Below are 20298 nucleotides of genomic sequence, written 5' to 3' on the forward strand. Positions count from 1 at the left end.
TGACGATATACAGAAAATGTCCACCTTAGCTCCCCTCACCCCCTGAAGATGTTTGAACCTTAAGACTGCTCCACTGAGATTAGCTAAACCTGCCTCCTAGTTCAGCTGTGCACCATAAACCGCGCCTCCCTGTTCAACTGTATAGCACAACCACCCTTCAGCTGTACAGTATAAACCCCACCTCCCTGATCAGCTGTTGAATATGAGGAGTTCCCAGGGTGCTGAGGCAGCTTCATCAGTGTGAACTACCCCCACAAGATTAAAGAAGCAGGCATCTTGTGATTGATCTCTCTTCCCTGACAAAATGAGGAAGAAAGGCTCAGCAGGTAGAATCTTTTTGCTTTTTATTTAGACGTGAGTTTTTCCTTTTTGTATAACTTATCTAATTAAAATATTCATCTTGTAGTTACCACAAAAAAGTAACATAGAAAATTGTATTTACATTTTGGGACCAAAATACAAATGAAGAGCAGGACAATGCTCACTCCTGCCCCTCCTGCCTCCAAAAAAGAGAAAGCAAGCCCCTGAGAACCCCTTGTAACACCAAGGATGGCAACGGGCTAATCTGTCGTTTGTGATTTGTATGTAGTGTAGCACAGAAAAAATTGCACAAGTTTTCACAAATGCGACCAAAACTTAGACATCACCTTGTGTCTGCTTTGTGGCTGTTGTGTGCGTGGGTGAGGGCTGTGGAGGCGGCTGGCTTCCTGGGCCTCCCTCGTCTCACCACTCCTATCCCTGACACAGACACACTGAAGGGTGGAAGACCTGGCTCTAACACACCGGCCGCATCAGAATCTTTATGTGCCAAAGCAGATGCTGTCATCGAGACGGACAGACCTGTGTCCTTTCTTCCCCTCGGCCTAAGCACTCCAAAGAAGGGGAATGAAATCACACACAACTAAATCTGCAACGGAAAAGACGGCAACAGGAAGTCCTGGAAACACAGCTAAGGCAAATCTGAGGTGATCAACACCCAGACGGGGCTATTTCAAGCACCAGGCACCTGGCTCCTGGTGCAAATGTCCCCGTGATTTCTGGTAAGAGACCTGATGTTAGACTTGGAGGTCAGGCTGAGAGAGGTGGTATGGCGAAACAAGTAATCAAGAGAAACAATGCTTTACTCTGCCCCCAAATACAGCCAGACTTGTGTCCCCCGGCAGCGGCATCCTGCGGGGCAATGCACAGGAGGAGGCCCAGCTTCTGCTGTGTGTTTCCTGTGCTGCCTTGGAGTCTTCAGTAGCCTGAAGTCTCCAGGGCGGTTAAAACACGTCGACAGGAGCGATGGATGGCACAGCGCAGCAGGCTGTCCGTCCTCAAGTTCACAGCATCTCCAACCTGGCTTACAGCCAAATGCATACTACTAGCTCCGGGTGTTCTGACTCAAGGAGGGAGCTGGGGTGGCCCTCTTAGTTCTGATCTTGCCCCAACAATTGGAAAGAGCCATTCTCCAGAACAGGCTGGCTAGCTGGGACCAGGTTCCCCATGCTAGTGTACAGCCAGCCCCTTGCCGAGGTGGCCCTTCCTCCTAACTGGCCTCCTCGGCTTCAGCAGCAGGTTCTGTCAGACACAGCAAACTGTTGTGCTCCCCAGTCACATGATCTTTCCTTTCAAACAAAAACAATTTCCAACAGAGCACTAAATGTTTTCAGTAATTCACGCTAGTAGTAACTCCTAGGAACCAGAGATTAAAGTGCTGACTTCTCCAACCCCCAACCACAGTCAGAGCCACAAAAGCCCTCCATGTCTGTGTTTCCCCAGGGTGTGGGGACTAAAACACTGAACCAGAAAGGAGAAATCACAAAACTGCTGAGGTCCTCTGCAGATCTGATCCAAGTTCTGTCCTCCAGTGAGCCTTAGACAGGGAGAGTGTGACTTGCAGAAGATGAAGAAGGACTCGAGACTTTGCAAACAGCCCTCCTTAGGAACCACCACTGATGGACAAGAAGGAAAGGCTCCTGCCCCGGGGTTCTGATGGTCTCAGAATGAGGCCTTCTGAAGAGCTAAGTCAAGGCTCCCCCGAGCACAGGCAGCCTGGCATGTCCTCACTCCTGCCCCCATCCATATTTGGGCTTAAAGTGACACACAAGCTCTGTGGTGCCCTTTTGGACCAATGTCTACTCAAAGACCTGACCTAGAACAAGACTGGCTTTTGCTCGGTTCATCTAATTTTAATAAAGGACCCGAAAATAAAAGCTAAATATACAATAAAGGACAAAAAAAAAAAAAAAAGGAAGAAAAAAGAAAAGTAAAACAAAACAAAAAAACCCCTGGGTTACTATAAATACATCTGGGGCAATATTTATTAATTAAAACTATGTCTTATAGTTTACAAAGATGCTAATTAGCAATAAAAGTATAATTGACCTTAAAGTCTCAGTATGACTGAGGCTTCATACTGTCTTCAGAAATCTGAAGTGTGATCCAGCCAGGGTGCAGGGCGCAATGCATAGGGAGACTCCTGCTACTGTGCAGGAGTCAGAGGTCAAAAGTTCCACAAACAAAAGCTAGGGGTCTTCTGTGGACATCCTCTTCTCCTGTCCCTCCTGTCCCCACTGTCCCCGTGTTCCTGCTTCCCAGACTCCACCTCCAAGGCAAGTCCTACTTATCGTCGGGAGAATCTGTTCTTGAATGCTTTAATTGTCTTGGCCATCATCGGGGCAATTTCTGTGAAGGAAAGCAGCAGTTGTTGCCAGTGAGTGGCAGCACAGACATGGACCATGTGCTACAGCAGCAGAAGCCAGGCTGAGTTTGCTTCCCTGGCTGTGGACCCCAACACACACACACACACACACACACACACACACACACACACACACACACACACACACACACACACGGACTATCTGCCTACACTGCCACAGAAACCACATCACGAGGCAGCCCCTTGCCAAGACCCTGCAGGTACAGAACCATCACCATCTCTGACACCACAGCTCTTGAAGAGCTGATGTGACTGGCTGATGTGCTCATGATGGCTGTAAGCAGTAAATCAGGAGTCTTTGATGTAAGGGCCATAATCCCCACAATTTAACTTCGCAACATAAACATTCAAACCAATAAATAGTACCCAGACCCCCTCCCCCACAGCCTCCCAGAGTAGCAATAGGACTCAGATGCGCTAAGTTCAGAACACCTGAGGAGGGCCAGCCTGCCCTTGGCTAGTAACCTATGCCAAGCCGACACTGTGCCAGGATCCCCACCCATCCCTGCTCCCACCCAAGTCACTTACTCTTCACAGCTGGTTTCCTAGGATCATAAGAAACAGAACTGCTGGCCACTGGAGCTAAATGGGCACTGCTGGTACTAGGCCCGTCATAGGCCACCTCCTCAGGGCTGGAGTGGAAGCTGCTGCTGCTGCTGCTGGCAGGAACATGGCTGCTTCCTGTTGTATAAGGTGCTGGCTTAATCCTGTAACACAGAACAAAGCTGGTTAGTGGGGAGCACTCGATCTGAAACAGTGGTGTTCTGGGGGAGCTCCACTGTGGCTCTGAGCAGTGGGTCTGATACACTGGGTTCTGGGAAAGAGTCAGAGGCAACTGTTATTAACCCTTTAGTGAGATGGACAGTCTCAGCTAAACTTTGGCTGGTAAAATGTTAGTCTATAATTTGAAAATGCTCATGCGGCCTAGAAAAATCTAGTCATCCTAGAAATTTTGTTTTATTAATCCCAGAACTTGGGAGACAGAGGCAGGCAGATCTCCATGAGTTTGAGGCCAGCCTGGTCTACAGAGCAGTTCCAGGACAGGCTCCAAAGCTACACAGAGAAACCCTGTCTCCAAAAACCAAAAACAAAAAATTTTTGTTTTGGTGTGCATGTGTGTAAACAGATGTGGGTGTACAAGGACACATGTTCATGTGGAGCCCAGAAGTCAACCCTGAGTGTCGTTCCTTAGGAGCCACTTAGTTTTATGAGACAGAGTCTCTCATTGAGACCCAGAGCTCACTGCACAGGCTAGGCTGGTGGTCCAGGGATCCATCTCCCCAACACTGGGATCACAAGTGCATCACCCCATCTGTCTGTTAGCACGGGTGCTGAGGAGCACACTCAGGTCCTCAAGCTAGCTCCTCAACCCTAGAAATAGGTTTTTGTTGTTGTTTAAATGAGGAAAATGAAAGCAGAAAGAGCACTTCCTTGAACCAGGTCCTGTTCTCCATGTAACTGACCTGGGCCCCTGACCCAGCAGCAGAAATAATCCACCCAGGCAGCAGTGAGACACTGAGGGCCGAAAAGTAAAGTATAGACCCAGTAAGCACTCCAGAGCACAGCAGAGCTTGCCTCTACCCCAGAATAAGTCACTTCCTGGCCCCCAGCTCTCCTTCAGGGTAATGACCATGCAGCCGCAGAAATCTTGCCTGACTTTCTCAGGGACAGCTGCTCCTCCAGTTCCAAACTTCTCCTGCCTTCGTCGGACATCTCGAGGTGGTTTGGCCACAGAGTTGACAAAAGCCATCTTTGCTTGTCGTCCTGAGGAAAAATACGAACATCAATATTTACCTTCTGAAGCAAAGGTGCTACTGCCAATTTAGCAATCTAGAGCTTTTGAAAGCCCCAACCTAGGGCTCAATCAGGCCCTCTGACCTCACTGCCTGGGAGCAGCCTGTGGCAGAAGAAAAACCACCCCTGCTCATGGGCAGAGAGACATTTAGAGGACGGCGCCCCAGACCCACCAGGCCCACAGAGACTCACTCCGCTGCTGACTCAAGCACCCAGCTGGCTGGCCTGCCCAGCCCCCACTTCCTTTACCTTTCGGCTTATTGGCATGCGCAGAGCGGATGTTGTTTGTCAGCAGGCGTAGGCGCTGCTCTCTGGCATCCTGAAGCCGCAGGTACATCTCCCGCCAGGATTCATACTCTTCTGGTCTTTCCTCCTTAAAGTCTCGGTGACAGTGAACTTTCCATAACTGATCTGTTTCCTCAATGAGTACCTGAAATCAGGGCCAGGACACCATTCTATACAAGCTCTCCTACATCTCCCTTCTACCGAGGCATGACCCACTACCTAACAGTTCGTGGGGGCAGGGTGTCTAAACAGTAGTGTTACAGTACCACAATTCCAGAAAAAAGGCAAATCACTAAATAAAAGAAACAGCTAAGTTGGAGGCACTATGCTAATCACCTCAGAGCAGTGACTCTCAGTCCTTTAATACAGCTCCTCATGCTGTGGTGACTCCAACCATAAAACTATTTTGTTGCTACTTCCTAACTGTAATTTTACTACTGTTATGAGTCGGAATAGAAATATCTGCTGTGCGGGATATCTGCTATAAGACTCCCAAAGGGGTCGTGACCTACACGCTGAGAACCACTGCTCTAGGCATTGTGAATGGAAGAGTTAACAGAGACGATAGCTAGCTACCAATATCAGTCATTTCTTTCAGAAATCAGTAAGGGCAGAGCTGGGGTGAAGTCAGGTGTTTCCCAGCACTCCACTGACTGCCATGTAAGAGGGCTACCTCAGCAGGTCTGCACAGTGCGATCAGACGAGCGTATCTGCCTTAGAGGAAGGACTCTGGAAGACTTCAAATGTCTGGCATGTGCTGTCACTTTCCCTAGACACCCAAGTGCCAGCATCAAACATATCTCCCTGGACCCCAGATGCTTTGCGGCCAGAATTTCCCCTTTACTTTTATGAGTAGGCAAGCTCACGGGAGACCTTGAAAGTACTTTTCCCTGTGTTTGAGTCCTAGCCCCCACTTAAGATCCCAGGAGAGAGCTGGCAAGACGGCTCCACAGGAGAGTAACTTGCCACACAATAAGCCTGTTGACCTAGGTTTGGTCCTGGAAGCCATGTAAAGATAGAAGAGAAGCACCCCATAAAGCTGTCCTTTGACCTCTCCATACAGGCAATACACGCACATACTAAAAATTTTTTAAGAGGAGGCAGGCATAGGGGCGCACACCTTTAATCCCAGCACTCTGGTGACAGAGGCAGGCAGATCTCTGTAAGTTTGAGGCCAGCCTGGTCTACAGAGTGAGTTCCAGGACAACTAGACCCTGCCTCAACAAACAAACAAACAAAACAAAACAAAGAAGGATCCCAGGAGTAGACACAAAGAACATGCTTGTTTAAAGGCACAGATACAAAGCAAACATGCCCAGAACAGTGATTTGCCCTCTGCCCTGCCCTTTAGCCATAGCAGATCCAGAGACAAAACTACTGGAAACACAGCCAGGAAGCTGCCCTGTCTCACTGAGGACACTCACGTGATTGCATTCCTCTATTCGATAGAGTTGATCAGGTGTACACCTCTCCAAGACAGGTTCGAGAACAGAGTAGGGGACTCCTCCCACTTCAAAGATGGCTGCAGAGAAACCAGAGGGGAGAAGGTGAGTGCTGCATGCATGGCAGCCAAGCTCCCCAGTGACCGAGTCCCAGTGTGGCAATGTGCTTGAGAGGTTGGTGACTCACAGTCGATATTGTTCTTCAGCACCCGGATACATTGCTGGTGCAAGGTCATCATTTTGGGGAGATAGGCACACTTGGAACCTGAATACACCTGCATCTTAGAATTCATTCTGCGTCCTGTGAATCCAGCTTCTTCTTCTTCCTGGGGTGAAGAGAATGCTGTAGAAAGAGGAAAACCAACAAGTCACAAAAGGTGTAAGCCATGTGGTGAAGACTTGGAACCCACATGGCAGCTCACTACCTTCTGGAACTCCAGTCCCAAGGGCTCCTACATCCTCTTCTAGCCTCCTCAGCATTGCACACACACGGTGCACAGACATATGCAAGCAAAACACGAAGGAAAATAAAAAATATAATCTTTAAACCCAGCACCCAGGAGAGAGACGTGTGACTACAAAGTGAGTTGTAGACCAGCCAAGGCTACACACTGAGACTCCGCTTTAAAAATTAATTGCAAAGATGTCCCAATTACCTTTGCGCTTTGGCTGGAAGGAAGAAATCAAATCCAGGGAAGGCAGGGGTCGGTAGTTGGACTGTATGGCGGGTAGGGGGATGTCTGGCAGCACCGGCAGCGCATCAGTAGGGACCTGCAGGAGACGGAGTGCACAGAGCATCTCATAAGCACAGCTTTCTCCGAGTTAATCCCTGAGATGAACCAAGCATACTGCACAGGCAGAGAGATCCAGGCGAGAGGGGCAGAAGTCATGAATGACACCAGCTAGGTCAAGAAATTCATGTATAGCTGGGCGGTAGTGGCGCACGCCTTTAATCCCAGCACTCAGGAGGCAGAGGCAGGCGGATCTCTGAGTTGGAGTCCAACCTGGTCTACAGAGGGAGTTCCAGGACAGCCAGGGCTACACAGGGAAATTTTATCTCAACTACCCTCCTCCCCCAGTAAATAAATAATAAAACAGATGTAGATAGGACAATAAGAATGTCTTGGGGGAAGATTTTTTTTGAAGTGCTAAGAAGTAAATGTATGGTCTCTCTCACACACTCTTAACAAGCACTGTACTACTGAGCTACCTCAGCCCAGAATAATTCTTAGGTAGCATCCACCTGAGCAGCTGGTGAGGCCCAGAGAATATTCCTACCAATCGAAACTTGGCTGGCCAAAGGCCAGCAAGCCAGGTGGCATGGCAGGCGGGCTCTGGGCACTCAACAGGCCAGGCACTGGGTCAATGCAGTTACCTTTCGAGGCCTGGTGGGTTCGGCTCCCGCTGGCTGCACCTTCTCTGACTTGTTCTCGTTTACCTTGGGTAATTTCTGAACTGAGTTCAAGTTTTTACTAATGCTTTTAGAATCCTTTTTTTTAAGGCCCTTTTCTCCGGGTGCTGTGGCTGAAGCTTTCACAACCTTCTTCTTTTTCTTCCGAGGCTGGTCATAGCTGAGGTATGACTCAAAGGACATGGTGGGCTGCTCAAACTCGTCATCCACGTCCGGCTCCTCTACTTTAGGGAGGGAGGCTGGTGACTTTCGATCCAAGTTAGTTCTTCCTTTGCCCTCCTTCAGGTTGTTGGGAACTTTCTCCTTGGCTTTGGGCAGCAGGTCTCCGGCCCCCCGCCCTGAGTCGGAGCCGTCCGCCCTCGGCCTGCTCTTCTCAGACCTGCTCTTCTCCGAGTCCTTGTGTTTGGGCTTTCGAAAGTGGTTATCTGAAGCCGCCTCCAAGGCAGGCGGAAACTTCTTCTTGAGACTGCTGCCCTCTTTGTCCTTCTCTTTCTTGACAACACTGGAGGGTGGCTTCTCCTTGGCACTGTCCCCTGAGAGTAGCCTTCGGTGTTCCTCTTTGGAAGAGGCCTTGTGTGATTTCTCTCTGCCCAGGGCAGAGACCTTCTCCTCACTCCTGGCATCCACAGGGCGTTTCTCCTTGTGGGAAGATTTGTGCTCCTTGTTTTGGCTTACATCCCTTTCGCCTGGTGCTCAGCCAGGTGTCTTTCGTGACTAACCCCTAGTCTGTCCTGAAAGGTATTACTGTGGACTTTTCCAGGCTTCTGGTGTGAAATGATGGGCTCATGGTCCTCCTCTGGTGACCTGTAGTGGTCTGTGTACATTTGATGTGGACTGGAAGGTGGGGGAGATTGAACATGGCCATAGTCAGAAGACTCAGGGTCTGAAGAATATGGTGGTGACACTCTGTGACACCTCTTCCTTTCATCCCTCCTCTCGTGACTGTGAGTCACTTTGTGAGGCCTTTCAGGCTCTGAGAGTTTTTTGTGTTTTTTCTGTCTGTGCTCAGGGCTATAGGACCGGCTGGCAGAGGCTTTCCAGCTTTCCTGGTAGTCCCCTTCCATCTCCTCCGCCCTCTGAAGAGCATCTCGAGGGCGCTTTCGGGAGATGCTCTTCTCAAGATCCTGATCCTCAGCTTCATTGTTTCTAAGATAAAGGAAAAGCAGAAGGAAAAATCAGCATAACCCTCTTTAGAGAAAGAAAGGCGTACACCTGACCTTAGGTATGGAGGGCACATCTATAATCCCAACACTTGGGAGTCAGGACAGGAGGATCAAAAGTTCAAGGCCATCCTCAGCTACAAGAGACTGGCTCACCACAAAACAGACAACAAAACCCAGGCCAGGAGTGGTAGCTCACACCTATAATCCCATGATTCAGGAGGCTAAGGGAGGACTGTTGAGGAATCAGATGTTCAAGGCCATCCTGATATATAGCATGTTCTAGGCTAGATTGAGCCACATAATGAGACCCTGTCTGAAGAAAGATATTAAGGCCAGCCAGCCTGAAGGTTCAACAGGTAAAAATACTTGTCATGCAAGCCTGGAGACCTGTGTTCTCCCATGGTGGCAGAAGAGAACCGACTCTCAAAAGTGAACACATACCCACCTTGCCCCCCATAATAAACAAAAAGAGAAACCAAAAGGGTATAGTTCAGTGGTAAGATAACCTGTTTAGTATGTGAGAGACTCTGGACTCAATCCTCAGCATCAAACCCCCAAACAAAACAAAAACACCCAACAAAATGCTAAAGTTTATCATAAAAAAGAATTGTACCCAGGCATGGTAGTGCATGCCCTTGATCCCAGCACTCACAGAGTCAGGCAGATCTGAGTTCAAGGCCAGCCTGGTCTACAAAGTGAGTTCCATCAGGGCCGCAGAGAGAGACCCAGTCTTCAAAACAAAACCAAACAAATTATAAAAAAAAAAAAAAATTGATCTCATTTTTACTTATTTACTTTGTTGGGGAGCATGCACCATGCACATCTGGAGATCAGAAAACAGCCTTTGGGAGCTGGATCTCTCCTTTCATCATATAAGTTCCAAAGATCAAACTCAGGTTGTCAGGGTTGGTAGCTGGTGTCTTTACCCACTGGGTCATCTCCCTGGTCCCCAAGAAATTTTGATTTTTGTTTTGTTTTTTTGAGACAGTTTCTCTGTGTAGACCAGGCTGGCCTCGAACTCACAGAGATCTGCCTGACTCTGCCTCTTGAGTGCTGGAATTAAAGGCACGAGTCATTTTGATTCTTCTTCTTTTTTTTTTTTTTTTGGTTTTTTGAGACAGGGTTTCTCTATGTAGCTTTGCGCCTTTCCTGGAACTCACTTGGTAGCCCAGGCTGGCCTCGAACTCACACAGATCCGCCTGCCTCTGCCTCCCGAGTGCTGGGATTGAAGGCATGCACCACTACCACCCGGCTTGATTCTTAATATTTTATTGTCTATCTACAATATCCTACAATAATTGTGGGTTATTTTTATACTTGAGGCAACATAGTCATTTGATAGAAGCAGAAAGCAAAGAAGAAACATTCTTACCGCTCTACAGGAACCAGCTTCTTCCACTGGGCCACCAGGTCTCTGGCAAAGGTCCCCACTTGCTCATGTTTTCGAAAGCTGTTTACTGTTTTTCCTACCCCAGTCTCCTACAAATTTAACAAAGGAATTGATTGAGGGTTCTGAGACGAAGGGCATATTTTCCTAAAGAAATAAGGCCTCCAGTTTGAGAAAAAGCAACAAGCAAATATTTCCCTATTAAAATGCCTTCTAAGCCTTATACTAAATTACTTTGTGGCCTTATGCCCAAAGATCGGACACAAAGTAATAAAACTCAGAGGTTTAGAGAAATGTGTCATCAAAACACCCCAGAACCGTAACAATATACCAAGGAGGGGAGCCAGTGGACCCTGGGCTTAAGATCCTGCATGCCCTATAGGAGTATGGAGTTCATCATAGTCCTTGAGGTAGGAATCAGCCTCATTGTACAGAGGCCTGGCCTAAAGCCACAGAAGTTAGATGTGACTCTTTTTTTAAAAGACAGGGTTTAACTCTGTACACCAGACTGGCCTTAAACTCACAAAGACTCACCTGCAAAGGCACACGCAAACCATGCCTACCTAAAAACTGGGTTAGAATCTAGGAGTAGTTGATGCCAAAGCCAATGTTCTTTTTAGTGATTAAAAAAAAAAAAATTGTTTTTGTTGTTTTTTTGAGACAGGGTTTCTCTGTGTAGCTCTGGCTGTCCTGGAACTCGCTCTGTACATCAGGCTGTCCTGGAACTTGAAGATCCACCTGCCTTTGCCTCCCAAGTGCTGGGATTAAAGGAGTGGGCCACCATGCCCCTCCCCCCTCCTCAGGAAGCACTCTTAACTACTCCTGTATCTCTCATGCACCTCATCTGTTGAAATTCTGAATTGAGGGCTAGAGTGACGGTGTTGCGTTAGGAGTGCTTACTGCTCTTGCAGAGGATAGAAACTCAATTCCCAGCACCCATACCAGGGAGCTCACAGTTAACTGCCTGTAATTCCAGTTTCAGGGAATCTGAGGGCCTGTGGCCTCTTAGGGCATGTAAACACATAGCACTCAAAGTTACTCAGGCACACACATAAATAAAAGAATAAATATTTAAATTTTGAACTAAAATTCACATAACAGAGTAGCTCAGCTGAGGATGTAACACCCTGGGCTTGTTCTACATACAGCATGTCTGTCTGTCCACCTTGGCACATGACATAAATTTCACCAGCTTCAAGTACATAGTGATTTCTAGAACATTCCTCATTCTGAGCAATAATAACCACCACCTAACTCCAGGACAAAAATAGAAGCCCTGTTCCTCCCAATCCCCCAGCCCCTAACAACCACGCACTTACCTACTTTCTGACTATGACTTTGCCTATTCTGGACATAAAAACAGACTCATACAGTGTACCGTGTTTTGTGTCTGGCTTCTTTAGCTTGTAAAGCCTATCCTCTAAGTCTCCCTCTACCCCCTCTCTAGTGGGAAACATTTGCAATACATAATATTACAGTTATAAAAATCTTACCACAAGAATGTCTACTGTGATAGGCAAGATGGAAAGTTTCTTCAAATATTTCAATAGCTGCAAAGAGAATAAAACACAAATTAAGTTCTAAAATCATAACCATCTTCTCTGGAGCAGATGAGACTACCTGATGATGGAATGTTTGCTTGGTGCTATGCTCTTCACGGCACTATCATTGTCTTACAAGTGTGAAGACACTCAGGGAGCTTCATTACTAGTCCAAGACACAAGTGGGACAGGATTTACTTCTGTCTATGGTTTTAGAGCCTGTGCTCTTTTAAAAAAAAAAAATAGATTTTTAAAAATGTGTGTGGTGGTGCATGCCTTTAATTCTGGCACTCAGGAGGCAGAGTCAGGAGGATCTCTGAGTTTGAGGCCGGCTTGGTCTACAGCGTGAGTTCCAGGACAGCCAGAGTTACAAAGAAACCCTGTCTCAAAAATAAACAAACAAATAAATGTATGTGTGTGTTCGAGCACATGTGTGCTAGTCAGAGGACAACCTTAAAAACTATCATGCTGGGGGCTGGAGAAATGGCTCAGCCAGCGGTTAAGAGCACTGGCTGTTCTTCCAGAGGTCCTGAGTTCAATTCCCAGCACCACATGGTGGCTCACAACCATTTGTAATGAGATCTGGCGCCCTCTTCTGGCATTCAGGCAGAACACTGTATACATAAAAATAAATATAAACCATCATGCTGGGCATGGTAATACATGCCTTTAATTCTAGCACTGCTCAGGTGAGGGGCAGTGGTCAGCCTGGTCTAAATAGGAACCCTGTCTCAAAAAATATCAAACAATCACTGCCCACTCCTTTGATACAAGGTTTATATAACTGGCCTGGAGCTCACCAATTAGGCTAGCTAGGCTCACTGATCCAAGAATCTCATGGCTCCTGTCTCTGCCTCTCCAACACTGGAATTATAAGAGTGCAACCCCATGCCCAGCATTTTCACATGGGTACAGGGGATTGAACTTAGGCCCTAATGCTTCTGCTTTAGTAAGCATGTTACCAAATGAGTTCTATCTCTCCAGCCCTCTTCTATGGTTTTTAGTTTGATTACAATACTAGAAATTGAACCAATTTGGTTACCCATGCTGACAAGTGCCCTATCACCCAGCCTTCTCTTCACTTTTAGAGACAAGGTCTCACTAGCTTGCTCAGGCCTGGTCTTGACTTCTGAGCTTCCTGCCTTAGCTTCTGGAATAGGGATTACAGGGCTCTTGCTACTAGACCTAGCTAGATTCTGTGGTTTCAACTGCTTTCCTTCTCCAAGGGAAAAGAAGAGGCAGAGAAGAGAATTAAAACTCACTAACTGGGACCGGAGAGATGGCTCTGCGGTTAAGAGCACTGGTTGTTCTTCCCGAGGACCTGGGTTTGATTCCCCGCACCCACATGGTGGTTCAAATCATCTGTAACTCCAGTTCCAGTGGATCCACTACCCTTTTCTGGCCTCCAAGGGCACCAGACATACATGAAGTGCACAGGTACTCACGCAAGCAAAACATCCATACACATAAAATAAAAAATTTTAAACCCTGGCTAACTGGCCTGGTATGATGACTCATGTCTATAATCCTAGCACTTAGGAAACTGAGGCAGGAGGACCACCATCACCATGAGTTCAAAGGTTACCTGGGTTTCAGAGAGACTCCACTCCCTCCCCACAAAAATAAAACAAAACAACCAAATAAAGCCATCAGCAACTATCACTTTGCAGAGAATTGTAAAACATAGCAAGTTTGGGGAGATTACCCTCAGACTCGATACAATATAAAGCAGAAAAAGGACTCCACAGGAAGAGAGTATCTACAAGCCTCCTGAAGAGCTACAATGCTTATCACAAGCGTCTTCAACACAAGTGGGAAGCCAAGATCAATCTTGGGTTGTTCCAGTCAGAGCTTTGCTGTTAATGATGATCAAGCATGCCTGGCTAGATCAGAAAGATCTGGGTTTGCCCATTTCCTTTCTAAAGTCTCTAAAACTAGGTCAAAATGGAGTCAGAGGCAGGTCACCTCAGCTTCTTGCCTGAGCTTGTGCAAGTCAGTAACCTCCCTGAACCTTTGTTACTTCATCTGCAAATCAAAACTAGATTCTCTGTCTGCTCCACAAGCTGTGAGGATTCACTGGACAAACCATGTGCAGTGCTTAGTCACACTGTCTGCAACACTGTAAAAGTTAAACATGTCCACCCCAATCATTTCGTTCATCAGCCTACAGCTCTTCCTATGTGCTCCTCTTGATCCTGGATCAGACACTGCTCAGTCAATTCCTACTTCCTTTGTTTCTACGAAAGTCAGGGTTGCCTAAGCCTTTTTCTAAGAAGAAACACTTTCCATACAGAGAGTGTGGCAAAGTGTAGACAGATAACTGAGCCAGCTGTGGCAGCAGTATACCCTTGTAATCCCAGCACTCATAGGCAGATGCCAGCCCAGGCTACATTGGAGTACCAGGCCAACTACATGGCAAATCCTCACTCAAAAAGTCAAAACAAGGGACATGAGAGATAGATCAGTGGTTAAGAGCACTTGCTCTTCCAGAGAATCCAAGTTCAGTTCCCAGAACCATCTGGCGGTTCACAGCCACCTGTTACTCCAGCTCTGATGCCCTCTTCTGGCTCCTGAGAGTACCCACATGCATGTGTACAAACTAACATGCAGACACACACATGTGTGAATAACAATTTTCATTTTTAAAAAGCCAAACAGGGCTCAAGAGATGGCCCAATGGCTAAGAGCACTGACTACTCTTTCAGAAAGCCTAGATTCAATTCCCAGAACCCATATGGTGGCTCACAACTGTCTGTATCTCCAGTTCCAGAGGCCCTAATGCCCTCTTCTGTCCTCCAGGGGCATCAGACACACATCTGAAACTAATAAATATAAGAAATAAAAATAACACTTTTAAAAGCCAAAATATAACAAAAATCGATTAACTGGCTGCCTTTACATTTAAATATTAGACAGCGAGATTTGTTCTTTCTCCTTTGTAGTCCAGGATGTAATTGGTATGCCACATTACTCCAAGGTGGAGCAACAAGTATGTTTTTCTGGTCATTCTACTTCCATAATTACTTCACATGGTCTCTAGGCAGAGCAATTGGATCACAGGTGACAATCTTGTTTGACTGGGAATAAGAGCCCAGGGGTGTATCTGGGGAAAATGAAACCTAATGGACTAAAAATTGTACTTGAACTCCACCCCTTCTGTGATCCAACTCAGGAAATATCATACGTGGATTTCTGGTCGCATAGACTAGAAGCGCAAAGGCTAAAGGCAATTAACATTTCCTGAAAGAGAAATCTGAAATTATTGAAAAGAGTTAAAATGGGTGGTTCTTCTCTAATGGGAATTCCTAGAAGGGGGACATTTATATACCATTCACTGTGTGCCGATACCATGCTAAATTTGTCTCATTTGACCCTGTCTAGTGGGTATTAGTCTCCTATTTTACCAATATTGAAACTGGGCCCAGTGAGGTTTCATAGCCCGCCTAGCAAGCCAAGAAACAGCTAACATAAAAAAGGAGCATACACCTAACTCATACACTGAGTACTTAGAATGAAAGAAGAAAGTAGGTGCTCTTCCTCAATACCAAGCTTACAGTGACAGCTTACAGCTTACAGTCCACATGGCAAAGGAGGTCACAAGGACAGAGTTATAGGACCTTTACACAGCCAACATAGAAGGGTGGAGTCAGGAGTCACAGAGGATGTGTTTATCTCAAGGCTTAGCACTAACTGGCAAAGTGAGAGTTGCCTGTGGCTTGCCTTTGAGCTAGCAGACAAAATGAAAACTCTTGAGATTTTCAAGCCAATTTGGTCCAATGTAAGAGAAAATGATGCCACCATCTCTAGTTTTCAGTAAATTCCAAGAAAGAATGAAGCAGTAACAAGGGGAAGACACTATGGATACCTTCAAGTAGATGGAAACTTGTGTTGTCAACCCAAGGAGCATCCATAGGGCCAGCAAGAACCGACAACAGATGATTGAGAAACATCAAAAATTTGCACAGTAGCATGCTTAGGAATCTGGGTCTCCTGCCCACTGCTTCCATCCTTAAAGCCAAACAGGTTCTCAACAGTGACCTCCTAGTTCTCCATCTACCATCAGTCTGTATGCTTCACAGTTTCACCCTGAACCTAACAGAGGACTGCTAACTTCATCAGTCATGAAAATCATTTCCACTCCAACAGAAACAACAGAAGCTAAGTAATCTCCTACCACCTTCTGTACACGTGAGCCAAGACCTTGGATGAATGTAGAGTGAGTACACAGTTAATTTACACTTAAAACACCAAAATCCAATAGCAGGAGTTCCAGAAACACAGGTGTGGAATCAGCCTTTTGGCTAATAATGGTCTGGAAGCAAGATTTAGTTGCAGATTCAATACAGCGCTATAATCATCTTGCCATTTCAAGAACCTGTGAGAGCTTGCTGTGTTCAAAGGAGGTTGGAGAGCCGGCATGCCAGCTTGCAGTTTTCCCCCTGCAGTCAGCTTGTTTCCAGTGTCAACTATCAGGCCCTTTGGAAAGGGGCTAGGCCATCTTCCTCACCATCACACTGCTCTCTTCACAACACATTCAGGTCTCCCTCCCCAGTGGGTACAGAACCCACGAGCCCAGGTAGCTGCTACTGAACTACATCCCCAGCCCCAGGGTAATTTTCTATCCAGGAAAAAAGCCAAATAGGGCTTTCAGTGGTAGTGCTTGCCGCCTACTAGTGTTAGCATACGAGTCCCTGGGTTCAAGTGCCAGCACCACAGAACCACCACCAAACAACAAAGACACCAAGTACCCTTTAAAAAAATTACTAGTAGTTCAAGAAAACCTACTTCACTTTTCCTAACTCGACATTTCATGCACAACTAGACAGGCCATTTCAAAATTTAAATTCTAATGGGGGGGGGGGAACCTATAGATATTATATGGAGAATTTTTTAATCTAATGGGAAAAAAAATGACCAAATGAGGGTGGTTACTTTAAGGTCAGTGACAAATCTTACAGTGTACTGGCACTTGGAAATAATGACCATTTATTAGATGCCCACAAAGGGTTTTTGTAAAAAGAAACTTGTAAATGTCTGACTGAAGGTACCAAAGCCTCCATAGAAAGTAAAACACAAGACAATTGAGAACATAAAAGTTTTCACTGATTTAGGACACACACTCCTGACGAAGTGTATTTCCGAACTGAAGTTAAAAAGTGGCCTGGTGGTGAGTGGAGTGCACCCTTCAAAAACAGAGAAACCTGTCTGTGACCCGCTAGGAACAAGAAGAGTAGATGGGGACCCTGCCTGGAAGTTCTGAAAGATGGAGATTAACACAGAGCACTTGGGTCCAACTGGCATTTCAGGAAGAACCTAGAGACAGGCTGAGTAAAGACCTTCCCCAAAGTCCAGAGCTGGTACTGGATGGAAACCTAGATTGCACTTGTAAGTCCGCCGCCTCCCTCCATTACTTCCTCTTCCACTCAGCTCGCTGGAGACTTCACCTTTTAGGAACCGCAAGCCCAGGCTAGAATGCTGACAAGCAATGTCACACCCTTCGGTATTTCCATCCAGAGACTTCAGTGAACACTATTCTAACTCCCACCATACCCTCTCCTAGACCACTGAGAAGCCGGGTCACCGGGAGGCCAGGAAGGGAAACAATGTATTTAAGATAACAGTTTCTAACAGAAGCAACAAAGTAGTTAGGTGCAATTAAACATGGTTCCTCATCACTGGCGGCTCCCACCTTTCCATAAGTCAGAGTCGTGTAATACTCTCACGCCCTCGCCCAGGACCCGAGCTCCAGGAGCAAAGCTCGAAAACCCAAGGTTTTCCTCGTTTACTCAGTTAAAGGGCGGAGGAGAGAACGGGGGTCCTCGTGCCGGTGAGCGGCAGAGCCGCAGGACCCCAACCAGCGGGACAGCGTCGCTCGGCTGGGACGGGGAAACAGCTGGCGCGGCTGCCCAGGGGAGCTCCGGGGAAAGCGGAAAGGCCAGGCCGCCCGTGGCCCGCTCGAGTCCTCAGCACCCAGCCGGGACGCGCCCGCCGGCTGCGAACTCCTCGCTACCCCGCGCCGCTCCGCGGGGCCTGGCTCCCGGTCCAAGGAGGGCCCCGGCCGCACCCGGCCCGCGACCGTTACCGGGCCCGCGCCGAGCCCAACGCCCGCCCGTGCCTCCTGCCCGCCCGCCCGCCGCTCACCTTCTTAGGGTCTGGGTTCGTGGCCAGGCGCGCCTGCAGCTTCTCCACAACTTGGAGCGCCGACTCCGCCGCCATCGCTGTCACTGGCGCGGCCTCCTCGCCGGAACTGGGCTCGCGTCGCGTCCTCGGGCCGCAACTCCGCCCTCCGTGCGGCCCCGGCGGAGACGGAAGCGCGAATGGTCCCTTCCGGGCCTCCGCTGGGGGGCGTGTGGGGACGGGCTCTGGACCTGCCCCCGCGCCAGACCACGCCCACAACACCTCCACGGTCCGCCCCGCTCCTACCCCAGCAGCGGGCCACGCCCCCGACACGCCCAGCCTAGAGCACGCCGCCAGCCACGCCCCCAGGCCTTGTGCCTCTGCAAAGGCGGTGAAATCTGCCAGCCAAATTCAGGCCTTTACTCCCATGCCCAGCCCTTACCTGACGGTGGTGTCAGTGCTGGCCTCCAGGGTCCCACAGAGATCTCAGGGACCATCCAGGGACCTTTGGAGTTGAAGGAGAGAACTGACTCTTGTAAATTATCTGACTTGCACCTAAAAGCTGTGACACACCCACACAAGAAAGAAATCGTGTAATTTAAAAATTTAAAGTAATTTAACAAGCCGGGCAGTGGTGGTGCACGCCAGCACTCGGGAGGCAGAGCCAGGCGGATCTTTGTGAGTTCGAGGCCAGCCTGGTCTACAGAGCGAGATCCAGCAAAGGCACAAAGCTACACAGAGAAACCCTGTCTCGAAAAACAAAAACAAACAAACAAACAAAAAAAGTAACTTAACGTTATTGTAATATTGGTGAAGAGCAATCCAGGCTGTCTGGCTTCAAGGCAATCTGAAACACTGAAAACAAAAATAACAATAATACATTACTAACCATCCTGTCTTCAACAGCAGAAAGCAGTCCTGTTTTCTAGTTGTTCAAGTGACATTCTTAAGGTTGGACGGACTATGCTAAGTGAAGGACACTGATTCTAGGGGTGTCCCTTCAGGCCTCTCCTGCCCTGAGCTCCACCACTCTCTCTTAGGAAGAGGCATCACCTGAACTTGCTTGGATTGTGGGAATAAAGAAGACAGTTGAGAACCAGAGACAACCTGAGTTCCAGTTCCTGAGTCTACATGCTAAGGATGGCCTCTGGTCGTTACCGAAACCCTGACATTGTTTCCTCCTGCTTACTAGATTTGTGAGACCTATGTTAAGTAACTGGCATACATCAATTAGGGAAGGTGTGGTGGTAATCCCAGTACTCACTTAGGTTGAGAATTGGGCATTTAAGACCAACCTCCATAATAAATTAAAAGCTAGCCTGGACTGCATGAGACCCTATGTTAAAAAGAAAGCAGGGGTTGAAGAGATGGCTCAGCAATTAAGAGCAGCTAGTGCTCTTGCAGAGAACCTGAGTTCAATCTATTTTAGGGCAGCTCACAACTGCCTACTAACTCCAGCTCCAGAGGGTCCTATGCTTCTGGCCTTGGAGAGCACCTGCACACACGCCCACACATGGCCTGGAACGAGCTATATAGCTTTGGCCTACCTCCAACTCACAGAAATCCACCTGCCTCTGCCTCCTGAGTGTTAGGATTAAAGGCGTGCAATACAACAGCCAGCCCCCAAAAAGAAAACTTAAACATGGGGGCTAGGGAGATGGCTCAGTTGGTAGAGCTGGCCAGATAATCAGCTGATCAACTGAGCTTGATTCTTGGGACCGTCATATAGGTAGAAGGAGAGACCTCTGAACACTCATCATGGCACATGCATCTCTCTCCTCTCTCTCTCTCTCTCTCTCTCTCTCTCTCTCTCTCTCTCTTGCTCTCTCTCTCTCTCTCATAGACACATACAAATTATATGAAGAATAAGAGGGGCTGGAGAGCTGGCTCAGTGGTTAAGAGCACTAGCTTCTCTTCCAGAGGACCCAGGTTCAATTCCTAGCGCCCACATGGCAGCTCACAACTGTCTCTAACACCAGTTCCAAGGGATCTAACACCTGATGTATGACATACATACATAACACCAATGCACATGGAATAAAAATAAATTTAAAAAAGTATATTAGCTGGGTTGTGGTGGTGCACGCCTTTAATCCCAGCACTCAGGAGGCAGAGGCAGGCAGATCTTTGTGAGTTCGAGGCTAGCCTGGTCTACAAAGCGAGTTCCAGAAAAGGTGCAAAGCTACACAGAGAAACTCTGTCTCGGAAAAAAAAAATTAAAAATTTTAAAAAAAGGAGCCAGGTGGTGGTGGCACACACCTTTAATCCCAGCACTCTGGAGGTAGAATCAAGTGGATCTCTATAAGTTAGAGACCAGCCCGGTCTACAGAGCAAGTTCCAGGACAGCCAGGGCTACACAGGAAAACCCTGTCTCAGAGAAAAAAAAAAAAAAAAAAAAAAAAGGAAAGAAAAGAAGAATTGTTAGGAGAAGACATTGGTTATGGAAGAATACTG

The 20298-nt window shown here is 47.6% G+C and overlaps 1 protein-coding gene across 1 annotated transcript; it reads right to left on the reverse strand.

The window, feature by feature from the left end:
• Nucleotides 1-327: 327 nt before the first annotated feature.
• Eloa (elongin A) lies at nt 328-18063 on the reverse strand. The gene is given in 12 exon segments (XM_028875432.2): nt 328-2667; nt 3233-3411; nt 4357-4468; nt 4748-4928; nt 6208-6305; nt 6413-6568; nt 6882-6996; nt 7601-8313; nt 8316-8782; nt 10172-10278; nt 11680-11736; nt 17869-18063. Coding segments are annotated over 12 exon segments (2322 nt in total). The 5' UTR covers nt 17944-18063; the 3' UTR covers nt 328-2605.
• Nucleotides 18064-20298: the final 2235 nt, after the last annotated feature.

This window comes from Peromyscus leucopus, chromosome 2 (assembly GCF_004664715.2).
Source record: "Peromyscus leucopus breed LL Stock chromosome 2, UCI_PerLeu_2.1, whole genome shotgun sequence".
Taxonomy (NCBI): Eukaryota; Metazoa; Chordata; class Mammalia; order Rodentia; family Cricetidae; genus Peromyscus; species Peromyscus leucopus.